The sequence below is a fragment of the Myripristis murdjan genome, chromosome 5, assembly GCF_902150065.1.
Source record: "Myripristis murdjan chromosome 5, fMyrMur1.1, whole genome shotgun sequence".
In the NCBI taxonomy this organism is placed as follows: Eukaryota; Metazoa; Chordata; class Actinopteri; order Holocentriformes; family Holocentridae; genus Myripristis; species Myripristis murdjan.
In genome coordinates, this window is record NC_043984.1 from 13,757,758 (window position 1) to 13,773,701 (window position 15,944).

The 15,944-nt window shown below is 41.6% G+C and overlaps 1 protein-coding gene across 2 annotated transcripts in view; it reads left to right on the forward strand.

The window, feature by feature from the left end:
• The window catches only part of asic1b (acid-sensing (proton-gated) ion channel 1b), a 172,346-nt gene that overhangs the window by 122,149 nt on the left and 34,253 nt on the right, over positions 1 to 15,944 (forward strand). Inside the window, exon 1 of one of the 2 annotated variants that reach the window (XM_030051100.1) lies at positions 9,874 to 10,545. The exons of the other annotated variant lie outside the window; for it this stretch is intronic. Coding sequence (XP_029906960.1) covers positions 9,874 to 10,545 — 672 coding nt within the window. Of the gene's footprint in view, positions 1 to 9,873; positions 10,546 to 15,944 lie in introns of those variants that run through there. 2 annotated transcript variants of the gene reach the window in all.

Here is a 15,944-nt window from a genome sequence, read left to right on the forward strand (position 1 = left end):
ATACACACTGTCACAGTGATGGAGTAGGTGTTGATTAATTTATGTGTGTGCATGTGCATGCATCATGTGCACGTGTGTGGCCATTCGCATGTTTGTGTATGTGTGTGTGTGTGTGTAGGTATGAGTGTCTGAAGGATAGAGAGAGAAAGAAAGAAAGAAAAAAGAAAGAATAAGGCACTGATGGTGCTTTTGCACAATGCAGGTTTGTTTCCATGCTTGGCGGGATTGTCTAGCTGACACATGTGTGCGTGTTTGTGTGTGTGTGGGTGTGTGTGTGTAACTGCATGCTGCTGATGTTTCCCACAGTGCCAGTGTCCTGTCTTGCTGTTTCCACCAGCCCTCAGGCGCTGCAGACTCCAAGGGATGTGTCATCATGCTCCTCCTCCTCCCAGCTCTCAGCTCACAGCTGATTAGACTGTGTGGTGGTCTGAGTTGGTGACGGCCGAGCTCTGACACCATAAAATATCGAATTGTGCATCACAGAACAACTGCTTTAACAGCTGACATTACACCGCTATTTCATTTTTATCTTGGAAATCAGCAAGTTTTCACAGATCCACATTCTCTGTAATATACTACAGCATCACTATAAATATTCATGTCAACTCCTCTTGTAGTTTGTCCAATTTAAAATCAGTCGGACTTTGATTTAGCAACTGGGGCCCTTGTTTTCAGCAATTTATTAAATATTAAAAACATGGAAGAACATGGAACATTTTCAGGATTTTAATTTTGAGGAAAATCTATTCCAACCCTGATACTTACATATAGTCGTGCCTCCGATCTGTAGTCAGCACCTCGAGATCCAAGTCTCAAGCAGTTCAAGTCGTATCTAAGGCCAGTGCCCAATTAATGGACACATCTTTCAAAATGACCACGATAATGATACTACGGCAGTAACAGTGTTTTCTAGCAGACTGTATAAAATTATAGTCAGCAGAAGCAGCAGGGCAGCACCTCTTGTGATTGCCATGTTATTTTGCGTGTTGTATTTGCATTTGCATTGGTGTTAGACAGAATCAATATGACACCTATTACACAAAAATTGAACACAAGACCCAGACAAAGGCACAGTATGTTGGAACCAGAAAAAAAGATATAAGATTTAAAAATAACAGCCTGAAACCTAGTCTCCGCCCATGTATTTCACAATATGCAAAAGTAAACCTCCTTGTCCATTTAAATGGATACTACCTGAGTAAATGCATGTGAGGAGGGTTTGTTGAGAATTAATCTGTATGTATGAAATTATATAGACATAACTACTGATAACACAATTGTCACTATTAGTGTAGAGATTCCCAATCTGTGACTGCAGGCCAGCCCTGATGCATTGGCTTTATGATGCTACAGAGTGGCACATTTAAACCATTCAGCTTGATAACTGCGTCCCTCTTGGCTGTTCTGTTAAAAGCCAGTCTGCCGCCCCGCTGGTGCTCATCTTAGTAAGAGAGAGTGAATGAGAGACAGAGAAACTGTGGGAGATAAAGCCAGAGAAAATCGAACAGCAAAGAACGAAATAGCAAAATAGAGAGATAAAGAGACAGAGAGAGAAAGTGAGTAAAGAGCAAATTAGAATAGGTGTGAAGGAAAGAGAGCCAGGCTTGGAGAGCTGGTGGTGGGGGAGCTATTTGGGGTAATGGAGTGAACTGAGTGATTATCACATTCGGAGGGGAGCCAGAGTACCAATCAAAGAGCAGCTATCACTGCCCTCTGACCGAGCTCGGCTCAGCAGCTCACATTTGACACGTTGATCAGAGTGGGGCCTGATGTCCCTGCCTCTGAATTGAACAGGCTGATGTTTTTTTATGGATTTGATTGATCCCAGAACCAGCCATATGATGTCTCCATTGATTTCAGAAGCAACTGTCTCCTGCCACTACAGATCCCATCTGGCATCCATCCATCCCCAACTTCAATACGGCGCTAATTGCACTGACCTTAACGGCTGGCAAACGTCTCCCTCTCTTTCTCCCTCCAAACCATTCTCTCACACATATTTTACCCCTGCTGCCTCGCCCCCTCTCTCTCCAGCTCTCGTCTTCTTATTCACAATGAAGCCACTTGCAAACGTGATGCCAGCTGCATATGTGACCAGATCATTATTAACTACCCATCATTACATTTTGTGACTTTAAGCATGGCATAACTTTCAACACATCTTTGGCTACACTGTTCTCACATACACCTCTCATGCTTTTCACACAATACTTATTCTTTTCCATTTGTGTAAACCTGACCAATATGTTCGACATGATGAATCTGATGAAGGCTATTTTTGAGTTGTTTAGCACAGAGAGGTACCGCTACTGCTTCTCTGGCAGCTGGCTGATCAAAAGAAATGTAATAAAGTATCGCAGTAGCTGCTTTGCCTTTTGTCGTGCAGTACCGCCATGTTTAGCATAATATCTACAAAATGTATATGATCAATGTTTCTGCTAATCCTTTCCCAAACCAAGCAGTGCTATATGTCAAAAAACTCCAACATCATTTTACCCAGCTTTTATCAAGCCATCAGTTTCCATTCATTACACTGTTTTATGAAAATTATATAAAATTATTTGTATTATATTAAATTGGGATGTTCTTGAAAAATCTATGATAAATCAGTGATCAATTATCGTTTGTCAAGTGTCACAGCATTCATCCTTAACAATCAAACGATTTGATGCTATGTTTAAATTGCTAGGAATGTGTGGATTGCAGTCGTATCTGTGGATAATCTGTGGATCGCGCAGGCTAGGTTATAAACAGTGACATTTTGATTAATAACAGATGGGTTGCAGATGGGTACATGTCACTAAAAAGGAAAATATTAATTGCACTCTCTAAAATTTGAGCATGTTTTAAGCTTGATTTTTCATCAAATGTCCATGCAGGTGCAGAGAAAAAAATCAGAGAAAATATTTCATTGGGGTGGATGGCGGGTGGATGATTCATGTGAGCATGCAGATTCCTGTGACATGAGAGCGGATCTGTGCATCACTAGTATCGACTTACTTGGAGGGGAGTCACAATGTGATGCAAATTCACCTTTTCACCATGGTTCCTTTTTAACCAAATATGCAAATACCCCTCCCCTCCCATCATGACCCCCCGCCGCGACATGTCCCACTGCAACATCCTGTGTCACCTCAAAATGTCAAATCACAGAAGCAAGATGCTCTCAAAGTGTTGCTTCATTGCGCATTTTAACTATGTTTCAACATACTGAACTGTGATCCATTACCCTGTTTTGTATTCCCTGTTCATATTCTGTTTGCACCGGCTGTTGCCTCTCAACCCCAACACGAGTTCTTCGTCTTGCCTCGTGATCGTTAACAGCCCTCGGGTCAGTGACTTCGACCTCAGTCGGCGCTGCGATGAAAACTGTGCAAGAAGTCCGGTCCTGCTGTGGTCGCCCCCTCCAAGCTGCACTCCGCTCTGCTCAGGGATTTACCTTCCATTTCCCTGAGTCATCAGCACTTAGTCACATTTGAGGGGCTGTCAGTGGCCACGGCCAGGGCACTGCAGCGGGTGAAGGAAGGCCTTGGAGACGGGGACAAGGATCAGCTGTGGTAGAGGTCTGTCTTTGAAGGCCTTAGTTAGCAGTGTCAGTGTGTCGGAAACAGGATCTGCTCCTCGCTAGGAGACTGTGACATGAATCAGCTGCTTCACGGAGTGCTTCATAGCCTACTGCTGTGGGTTTTTTCTTTTGCTGAACAAGTCAAATGCTGCTTGACATTACGCTTGCTCCTGAGTATGGTCAAGCTGTGAGTAATTCTCAGTAGTAGTGAGTCATTTTTGTTTATTGTTTTTTTACCCAAGTTTATATGTTTGGTATTTATTTGCTTTACCGGATAGTTCAAAGGGGAGAGAAACTGGCAGAGCGAGGATGTCAGGAGTCAAACTCTGGACATCATGGGCAGTGCAGTATGTGCTTAGCTGACTGAGTCACCATGTTGCCCTCAGTAGGGAGCAATGCCAGATGAGTGGGGTGTGCTGCATCAGAGCAATTAACATACTAAATTAAAGTCAAGTATTAAATTGACTTGCGACTCCTTTCTTGTGGTTACGGGAAAGGGAGATTGCACTTCAACAGTGCTGATTTTCACAGTGATTTAGTTTAGTTTAGTTCAAAATGTATTTTAGGTTCATTCACATTCAGCAGTTTGAATTTTTTTAGTTTTAGTTTTGTTTTTTTTTTTGTGTGTGTGTGTGTGATTTCCTCCGTTCTTATATTAGTTGTTAGTATCTTTTACATATAGATTGCACTAGATGTTCATTACAGCTTCTTGTATTTTCTAACTGAGCTGCTATTATGATACTGTACATAATATCAAATTTAAAGTTTGTCCATAAGTCAGTTCTTTTTGACATCCCAAAATTTGAATCTGTGCAAAGATGTTTTGCACAGATATGTTCAGATAATGTTGAGCAAATTTTAGTTAGACATGCCCTCTTTGAGATCTGCATTACCCAGTGGTTTGCAAACTAATGACTTGATCTCTTCCAAACCGAGGTCAAGAGCTGTGTTTTCATTTGTCTAGCTCTGACATTTTCCTCTTGTTTTTATTTGTTGGGGAAAATTGTCATGATGTTTTGTTGGTTTGGTCAAAAATAGTCTCATTTTTGGTTAGCTTTCCTCTGTTTTTTTTTTTGTTTTGTTTTTTTTTTGTCCTGAAAAAAGCACTGTTACCTCATACCTTTTGTCATATTTTAGCATGATGAAACTAACACTGCCTCAGCAGTTGGTATCTTCATGATAAATACTAAAAGTCACACAGGAAATCCTACAGAATCTCCTGTGTGCAGCCTAGCATCTTTCAGGGCTCTGGTGAATGCTTCCTAGCTGAAACCCGTTTTTATGACGGTTGTGCCCTTCAATAAACCGACTGCAATGTATCTCTCATTTTGTCATCATCCCTGAATCTTATTAGACAAGGTCAGGTTTGTATAAAGGAGAGAGATATAGGAGGAAACTAGAACATTCTATATAGAGACAGAAACTGAGCCTTGTGCTGCGGTGCTGCTATATTGTTCTGTATCATAAACTTGTGTAGGTGGTGTTACTATAATTTATGCCCCTCATTTATTGTGTTGTTTTTTAGTCCGGCTTTATTTGACTTCACCTGTGGTAACTGTGCCACATCGGTGCATTCCTACATTTTTTTCCTTGGCAGGGTAGAAATCTTTTGAACCAGGGTTTAAACCAAGTAACACTAAATCTTTATGTAAGATACCCCAGCCAACACAAATAGACCTGGGAAAGTCATGTAAGCTGTGTTGCAAAACACCAGTGGATTACTGATTAAGAAATGATGGAATTAAAAAAAAAAAAAAAAAAAATGGTCGTGTGTGACATGAATGTCAATATTCGAACTGTGTAGATCTAGGGTTTCACTTTTAATTCACTTTGAAATGTTGATGGACACTACAGTTTCATTCTAAAATAATTTCTCCTCACCAGAAATGGATCTCTACCAGTCTTTCCTAAACAATGGGGTGCCATCAGTGCATTTTCTTTGCCCACTGAGAACCATAGATATTAAATTATTGGAGTTGGCAGCTCCTGTTAGGCAGACTGAATCTGTTTGAGATGACCGCAGACATTTTGCCAGACCAAAACTTGATACCCCATCCCACGTTAATCATGACTATGTACTTTGGCCTGCCGTCTTCATCTCATACCTTTGCTCTGTCTTTCACAGTGCTTTTCATACAGATGTGACTCAGCTGCATTGTTGTCCAATAGCAGGGATGCGGTCTTCATACGCATTGCAGCTTGGTGTGTCATCACACAACCAGTCGCCTGTTCTTAGCCATATCACCGGAGAAGTCATGAAGCTGTTTGTCATCTGTGCACTGTCTTAAATGAGAAATGTGTTCCCGGGCCAAAACAACTCACTTAAAAGCAGGTCATTGTTTTCACCCAATTGTTTCCTCCCTGCGGGGGAGCTACTGTGTGTATCATGTAGCAATGCCCCCTGTTGAAAGGTGAAGGGAGAATACTGCGTTTGTGAGAACGGCATCACCGCCTCTGCCTCATTCTACCTTGGTGTCTTCAGGGAATGGACAGAGCTTTATACTTGTTCCCTTGCTGTGGCTCTTTGTTGTTGCTGCACAGGTTGACTCCACTGACTACCACAACGATTTAAAAATATGAATGCTAGACTGTTGATTGAACATTGTTCCTGAACTCATCTTCTCAGTAGGGAAGCTCTGTTTTCATTTATCCTTTTCATTTTGTGATCTTATGCTCCTTTTATCCTTACTTCAAATCAGAATTATAACATATAAGGGAAATTATCTGCATGGGTCCATTTAATGTGTTATGGTGTGTGTGTGTGTGTGTGTGTGTGTGTGTGACTATATGTATGTTCTGAGTAATGGGCTTTGTGCATCCTCTCTTGCTGACGGCCAGGATGTATCCATGGCAACGCCAGGTCGGTCCTAGCTGTAAGCGGGGCTGGAGAGAAGGACTTGAAAGGGAACGCTAAACCTCTCCTCTCATCTGCCCTGCTCTCTTCTCACTCCGACCATGGCTAAACGTTTAGCCTGGTTGAAATCCCAGCCCCAAGGGAACAGTCATGACTGCAGCCACTCACACTGCAACACTGCCACCCTTTGACCTGATGTGAAAAATCCACCCTGAAACACTGTCAAATTGTATTTTATTTACCTACAACTTTGCTGAGTTCAGTGTCCATCTGTGGAGACAAAACAAAAAACTTTATCCCAAAGCTAGACACACCACAGCCAATGGTGATGCTGACAAGTCCTGGAGCTGTTTGGCTCTCAGGGTGAGTTTATGGCGGTGAAGTCATCTAGTCATTTCCAAAACTAAAATGAAATAATGATTTTGATGTTAACTCAAACCGATGTTTTGCAAGTCCATAAAAATCAATGTGTTTTTCATTGTCAATTAATTCTGTCTTTGCCCCCCTCCCCTTTTCCTGTGTTTTTTTGTTTGTTTGTTTGTTTGTTTGTTTGTTTGTTTTTAATTTTTTTTTAACCCATTTATTGATATATGTATTGATAGTAATCAGTGTCAAAAGGCTGTAGTCACCATCATGATATACAACAATTTGACATGGATGAATGGTAACATAAATATATGTGATATTAAAAAAAAAAAATAGATAAAACAAAAAGAATGATGCACAATACTCTGTCAAATCTGTTGATAGATTCTCATCTTCCTCACCTCAAATTGTTGCCTATGCATCAAGGCCTTTGCTGCTTTGTCATGACAGTTGCATCCCCAAGGAGAAACTACAGGTTTATGCGGGCTGCTGCTGCCCCCTAGTGGATGTATTGAACATAGTGAGCAGCACTGAACACTGAAATATTTGTGAGAATTGAGTGTAGGCCAGCCTCTCCAAAATTATTGTCTTGTGTTATTCAGTGTAGCCAAGACAGTTCCACAATATATGCATGTACAAGACTATACACTATACACACAAACCACTCACTTCTCAACATGTGTGTTATTGCACAAGTATATTCTCTTTAATGAGCACCAAGTGTAGAGGAAGAGGCAAAGCTCTTGCTCAACTCTTGTGTTTTGTAGCCTCACCTGTGTGTATTGCATGTTCTGCTCCAGTTATTTAAGATATCAGTCCTTAATCTTCATCTTTATATCTGGCTGAGAAGGCAGATAGATGAATGGAATGAAGAAAAAGAGGTAAAGATTAGAAGTAAGGAGGAAAGGCCACGAGATGTAGATACTTAATGTTTGCCTTTTTTCTTTTTGAAAAGAAACAGAATGCCAAAACAAGCAATTTCGTACAAAAGCACTTTACACATCACCTAACCTGCACTGACAATATAATTAAGACAATTTGACACAAAGTGCTTAAATTTATTTGTCAGATTCAGTTGGATCCATTCAAGGAATTCATTTCCTCTGCAGCATCCCAGGCCAAATCCAGGATGTTAGCTTATGTGCATATTCATTGTGTGTAGTTCCTCTCAGAACACTTTAGGACAGCAGCTGAGGGAGCCAGCGTGACTTTATTCGTGTTAGGTCAAGCTGGGTGCTTGGGGGCTCTCTGGAATCACTAATACATATTCAAGGATTGGAGGAGATCAGTCTCTACTGTTGAACAGGCTGCAAGATAGAGCTGGATCAGGGCCAGGCCACAACGCAGCTTGTTTGCTCTCTTATCATCGCTGGTCTCTCTATGATAGACAATCTCAACAGCTGCAGCTGGACACATATTGACCAAGTGTGCTGACTTTCTCAGCTCCTCACCTGATACGACATTCCCTAATGATGGTAGCAGCTTGTACTTGTAGTAGCTGCATTTACAGCAGCCCATAGCATCATTTATTTATTTATTTATTTCATTTTATTTTTTGCAAGAACATTGTCATCCAATAAACAGGCCTATGGTTTCAATTTCTGGCACCATCATGTTTCTGAAAATAATCTCTTGACAGTCTAATGGAGCCAGATCAATACAAATGGATTGGTTTCTTGCATTTCCTTTTCATATTGCAACCAACACCACCGCTGGGACTCTGCATTTATCTTCACATCCAATAATGAGAGGATCCATTTAAGATGTTTTTCCTCTTCACTAGTTGTATTTGTTTTCGGTTAATCTGCTTCCCTCAAAACGGCTTGCAGCTACATGTGAGCCCATAGTTTAAAGGGGAACAGTTGGTAAAATGAACCATAAGATTGAAAAACACATAGGAAAGGAAGGTGATTAAATTTCTGGATTTCCCACCTTGGTGGCTGCTGTGTTATGGCTTATTTCTTGAATATTGAATTAGTCGTGACACATGAACTTAACACTTCCTCTCCCTCAAAATCTTTCTAAAGGACAAAGCTCATATGGTGATGTTCACTTTCATTTTTGGTCTCTCTGCCCTTTAAAGCTCATTATAAGAGCTCCTGAACACGTGAAGAAAGAGAGCAGAGGTGCACCTTCACAAGCTTTAGACTGACCAATCTTATAATCAAACCACTGCAGAAAAAGTAGTGGTGCAGTGCATGTTTCCCCCAATTTACTCTAGAGTCTCTCATCTCATCTCTTCTCATATCCGCAGCATCTAAGTATTATTTGCATTTGAAAATACAACTAGGCTAAGATAAGTTTTGGGTGGAGGGGTGAGATCATACTGAACAGTGAAATCAGCAGAAATAAACAGCCTATTTGATGCTTTTTCTACCGCATATTGGTTACTGATCTCTTACTCTCTGTCTCTGCGTCATGGCTTTTTTCCTGTAAATGGTGAAACTCGGCCCCAGCACGGTGACCTGTAGCTGGGCCCTGGGGGAGTATTCTGTATCCTGTTTTCCTCATGGCCTCACCTCCTCTCCCATTCTCCTCCTCCTCTTCTTCTCCCTTTCAAAATTGCTCTGTTGTGGGTGTATCTGCCCCAGAGACACAAGGACAAAGCCAGACAGAGCATCTGTTCTCCATCCAGTGCAGATGTGAACGGCGTGGGGTAGAGTTAGTGGGTTGCTTGCCACGCAGTCTTTGCTTTTTTGTCTTTGCCTCAGATTAACTTATCATCTGTTTTGGGACGGCACAAGTGTCTTTATCTTGATTGGCACTCCACTTAAAGAGACACTGCAGCAGAGCATGTCATAGATTTCCTGGTCTGTGCCTGAATTGATATTGTCCATGTTGAAGTTAATAATTCTCCAGTTGATGAAGTCTGGGGATGATTTTGATTGATGAAGAGGTTTTTGCATCAGTATCCAGATTTGAACAGGCTTATTGGGGCTTTTCTTCTAACACGATTTTGTCACTTCAGGATTTTGCGGTCTGAACTCATTTCTTTCAGCGCTGTGAAAGATTTGGTCACAAGATCTATAATAACTGACATCAGATTGGCATTTCTTAAACGCGGTTTTAGCTTATTCATTCAGCCACAATGCCTGTCCGGATCATGTGCACCATCTCCTTCTCAGCTGATGATGAGTCTGGCGGGGGATCTTTTAAAGACGGCTTCGATGACCACTACAAGCGAGTGAAAAAGAGCTACAGCGATGGAGACTCACGGGAATACCTGGATGGGTGCGGCGAGACAGAGGTTTACGATGACGAGGAAGCCGACGTCAGCCAGGTGGATGACTTGGCCACATTCTTTGGTGGCTGTTCACTCCATGGCGCCAACCATGTGTTTGTAGAGGACAAGAAGTTTGGTGTCCGTCAAGGTCTCTGGGCGCTGGTTTTTCTCCTTGCCCTGTCAGCATTCCTGCTCCAGGTGGTTGACAGAGTTCTGTATTACCTCCAGTACGACCATGTCACTATGCTGGATGAGAGAACAGCCAAAAACATGACCTTTCCGGCTGTCACCATCTGTAACTACAATACCTTCAGGAAGTCTCAGATCAGCTACAGCGACCTTATCTTTATGGGCCCTCTGCTGGGCTACGAAGACAACATGGCCCCGGGGATTCCACTTGCCCCTGAGCCAGACCGCCCACCCGGCTCTCGCTTCAGCCTGGATGAGTTCTTCAACCGCACTCGACACCGCATGGAGGACATGCTGCTGGACTGCAACTTCAGAGGTTTAGAGTGTGGCGCAGAGAACTTCAGAGAGGTACAGTACGTTGCAAAGAGAACCCTTGGGACAGTATAGTTCAAATTTTTGTCCCTGTGGGAATAGTTTAATCCTGCAAGCTTTCAAAGAGGCTAAAAGTGGAAATGTTCATTTGCTCATTGACACGTAACAGATTCAGATACTGTTGTACCGGCCGATAAATTTGACAGTTTTGATTAATAGATGTGAGATGAACACTGGTGGTAATTATGGAGAGGAACCCTGTCAGTTACCGACAGAAAACAGCTTATGTCAGTGTTTGTTGTGATAAATTGAGAAACGCCACTAAAACATGCTTGTGTGATAAATGATTGTGTCTGTCATCTAAAAAAAAGCCGAAACTCAAATGCCAGGATGGCAATTTGGAAATTAAACGTGTTGGAGTTAAGGTTTCCTTGGTGTTGAGGTCCTCTTAAGAGCTGTATTCTTGATTAGTGAGTCTTGTCCAACATACCAATCATTTAAGAAGACTGTGGAAAATGTCCATCCTGGATAAAATGGTTTATATTGGTGTACTTGTGGGAATTTATACCCATTCTCTTCAACTGGAGCAACGTCAGCAGATTCTATTCCTGCATTTATGCTCCATTGATACTGCAGCAGCCACAGTTTTCCATTCATTTCAGTGCTTTACAATTTACTTTACTTACAAAATACTTTAAGGACCAACACCCTTGGACACTCTAACACTGATAAAATCAATTTGTGATGCTCAGTGCGCTGATGTATGCACTCTGCACTCCCGTAAGTACACTTCTAATTTGGTTTCTTACTATCCCAGGTCATATGCTGTAAAAAATTCTTAGTCAGCGGGCCCGGTCTGATAAAGGTTAATTTGCTCTGAAAAAAACAGAGCATGACAGGACATAATAACAGAGCAGGTTCCATTCCTTGAGTTGGCATACATCTGTTGTTGTTGAATTGAATAGGAACTGAAGGGAACTTTGTGCTGCCCTGAGAAAAGTGCAGATCAGCCTCTTGCTAGACAGACATTTCCTGACTTTTTGGCTCTCTGGCTGCTGCCTTGTGTTCCCTTGAGTATGCACATCAGACGGCACGCAAGTAGAATACTGAATTACTGTGTTGTGTTGACCACATATCCAGCTATTGGTCTATTGATTTCCCTGACCTTTGCACAGATATGGATAGGTATGCACTGACTATTAATGGATGTACTAGAGTTATGATTACATCAGTGTTTAAATGCTTGTAGGCCGACTCTTCCTCTTTTAGATGAGATTGACAACACTGTCTGAGTTATTATATTTAATTGTAATCATAATTATAAAATTATACAACTGTACAATTCATAATTAGGACCACTTTTAATGAAAGAGCACATTAAAAGTGGAGAGTTGCTTTAATAGTACTAATTAATTATAACAAATTAATTGTTCAAATCATTGGTTTCTCACTTACCGTGACAAGAAAAGGAAGGAAGCTACCAATTTATTTATAAAGGATCTCATTGAAAACTTACTTATTTACATGCCAAAGAGAAGACATAAAGGTGGAGAAAAACAGAGTGGCATGACATTAAACTTTAAAAGACTGACTAGGTGAGTTTTCATTTGGGATTTCAAAGCTTCCACACTGAAAGCAGCTCTGACTTTATTAGGCTGTGAGCTGCAGAGGTGGAGAGCGGTACAGGAGACACCCCATCAGCCAAAGTGCAGATTCTGGTTTTGGAAATGAGGAGCCCAAGGTGAAGTGAGGGTCTTGGCCTATGGGGATGATGTGATGGTGAGACTGGGCAAATTTTGAGGCAGAGCTGTGAGTATGTTTTGCCACAACAGGGTAGATCCGGCAGCAGGGAGGTGAAATCACCAAAAACACACACACCAAAAAAAAAAAAAAAAAAAAAAAAAAAAAATGCAGGACGAGATAACACTGAACTCAGACGACCCTAGGGGGAAATTTAATCATTGCTGCAGCAAAACAGCTATAGAAAGAATATGCTATAAAATACAACAAATATAATGCTTAGAAGATTAAAAATACAGAACAGTGTCTTTATCATGGTAATGCAGAGCTCTTGTTTTGCTTGAAAGAATTCTCCCTTTTTTGTCCTTTGACACTTTGACAGATTAACAGATGTCTGGAGTTTACAGATTTACAAATTTGCAGTCTGCAGGAGAGTACAAGGAATGTGCAAGACTTTGCAGCACTTTCGTACATGGCCATATATATAGCAATGCACAACTTACAGAGTATCACAGTGCATATTGACAAATGGTGCAAAGACAACAAAACCTCACATCGGTGCCAAAGAACAGTATAAAGCTTTTCTTGGACAGCAGACTGTATATCTCTCTTTTCACTTATTCTTTCCGGTTTCAGTGTCTTAGGCAAGAGTTGAAAAATGCCTGGGTCAAGTAATCTGATCCATAATGCAGAATTTGGGAAATAGGACAAATAAGACCAGCTGTCTCATTTCCTTGATATGTTTTCCAAAACACAGTGTGCTGTGGCTGTTTATCGGTGCTAAGTTATTAGCACAGGGCGGCAGTGACCAGGCCTTTATCAGTGTGTGAAGATCAGGCAATGTTATTACCTTGAAATCACTTCATCAACTCATTCACCTTGCTAGGGAGTTTTCCCAGCTTAACCTTGAAATCAACAGTGGCTTTGTGCCTACAGCCTTGATTCTTCTGGAATTATTATTTCTTGAATCACTGTCCCAAAGCTACAACTTTTCTTGTAAATGTCAGGTTTTGACATCAATCCCTCAGAGTCAAAGAAACAAAGAACAAGAACAATATGTTCAACAATCCAACAAGGAGTAATCAATCACAGCAGAGATACCAATTTCTCTACTCAGAGAAGCCTCAATAGATCATAGTCATAGCCATACCCACGGATGGTCATGTGTGTCATTTAATCTTCCGCCAAAAAAAACTTAGGGTCCAAAAACAGCAAACTAAAGTTTTTTTTCAGGTAATCAAAGCAGAATTTACCTTTTGAACCTAAAATCTCATAGTCACTACCATGCAGTTCTCTAAACTCACAAGTTAGATGACAGCCTTACGGAAACATTTGGCAAAACAGACTTTAGGCAAGAGTTTTGCAGCAGATATACCATTTGATTGGTGGATATTGTGCCATATGGATTCATAGTAGGGATGCACCGATTGCAAAATTCTTGGCTGAGACTGAAGTTTAAAATACCAATTTGGTTTCCAATACCATTTTTTTTAACGGAATTGAACTGTTTTATAATCGTTTAGGTCTTCATTATACTATGTTTGAATTAGCACAAATTCAAGCGATCTGTTTGTGTTTCACCTTTTGACAGTGCCTCCGTTTACTCTCTCTAAATAGCGAAACATGTTTTTCTCACTTATCAGGGGAATGGTTGGTACCATATAACATTCCATAATCATATTTTTCATGGATCTCACACCTCAGTTAACTAAGGGGACAGGAAGTGATTACTAACAGTGACAGCAAGAGAGGAAACGCTCAGTTGTAGTCAGTGCTCAGTAGTGGAACACTCTGGCTGTAGTCACTGTAGATGTGCAGTTGATGCAATTTGTCATTTTCCAAGTGACAGACATAATAATAATGATTATAAAATCCCCAAAAATCCCCTTTTTTCCTGGAGGGATCCTGCAGAAGATATTTGTCCATCCCAAACATTTTTTTTTTGTGTTGACAGGGCACCATTAGTCTCAAGCCCTGGACAAAATGGGCAGACAGGTTCCGGCCCCTACCATTAGAGAATGGGATGAAGATAACAAGACAGACATAATCTGTTATGTCTGTGTTAAACATCTGTTTGTGAAATGCATAGGAGAAGGTGTTTGAGGTGTTTCCTTTTGCTGCCTCTTTGCTTCGCTTGCTCACATTAGGTGTGACCGGCCAGCTCCCTTCTACAGATAATGGCTTGTGGGGCTGTGACCCAGTGGACAGAGTCTTAATAGTTGAATGGCTGAACTGAACTTGAAAAGCTGTTTACAGACACAAGAGAAAAAAATGCCTTTGGTGTGATGAACATAAAAGTAAAAAACAAAAATGTGAAGTTGGCTCTAGTAGCATTGCAGCCACAAGACATGTTGCATTTTTAGGGGGAAGGTTAGGGGCACATTAGGGGCAATAAGGGTCATATTTATATTTATATGCCATATGTCCAACCTAGTTTGAGAGCAAAAAGTTCTCCTCTCAAGAGGTCGTCAGAAAGCATTCTGGGAAACACAGGAAACCACTAACAGGCATAAAATAGACAAGACAACTTGATGGAGAGTGCATCAACATCAACACACGGGACATCACAAATTAATGTTATCAGTGTTAGAGTATCCAAGGATGTTTGTTTTGTCAAAGTACTAATATGTATGTGTGTGTGTGTGTGTGTGTTTTTTAATTGTACATCAATTAATTGAATAGAAACCTGTGGCTGTTGCAGTACCAGTGCAGCATACATGCAGGAACGGGACCTGCCGTTGCTGCTTCACTTGACGAGAGTGGGTCTAAATTCCCTAAGTACACACAGGCTGGGCCAACTGGAAAGAGACTAGAAAAAAAAGAGCAAATATGGCAGCAGGATTACACACTCATCCCCCGCTCGTTAATTCCAAATTTGCTTGTACCTGTATGGCCTGTGGCTATCTGTAGGCAGGCTAACTCACTCAAGAGCACATAGTATGTGTTTTCATCATACTCCTTCTCACTTAGCCAATCAGTGGAGTGTATTTATTTTGGGTAATGTGGTCATTGGCAGCAATACTGCTGCTTATGTGGAGAGCACTCAACTCATCCAGGTTCCTGTTTATTATATCTTCCAATGGGCCACTAATGGCTGCGCAGGCTCCACTGTCGGTGTGTTGTGGAGGGGAGGGGAGCTAATTGATTGTTTGCTGTGTCTCTCACTCTCTTGGGTTTTCTGTCCATTCTTCCACCTCTTTATCTCTCTCTCTCTTCCTCTCTCTCTAACCTTTTCTATTGTGTGTGTGTGTGTGTGTGTGTGTCTGACTGTGTGTAAATATGTCTGTGTGTGCGCGCACATTGCAATGTGCTTTTTGCCCAGGGCTGGGTCAATAGCGGGTCTTGACTAATGCCCTGCAGATAGAGGGTTCAGGTTGCAGCAGTTCTGTCCCTGGGCAGAATGTGAGCCCCCCTTAGAGCAGCGAACCAAATCCTCGCTTCCTGCTGCTCCCCCACCCCACCTATTAGATACAGCTTGCCTTTCTACCAAGCTCAGCATCACCAGCAGAGCCAGGCAATGGCTCCAGTTACGCCCTTCTCCTGTCTCCTCAAGAGCATCAATGTGTTTACCCTGGCCACAGGCTCTTACAGACAGACAGACAGATAGATAGACAGGGAGACAGACTGCACGGGAATGTTTTCAGAGAAAGCTCGAATTAAATGCCAGGGCTGGCCTCGCTGTCTGGCTGTTAGCT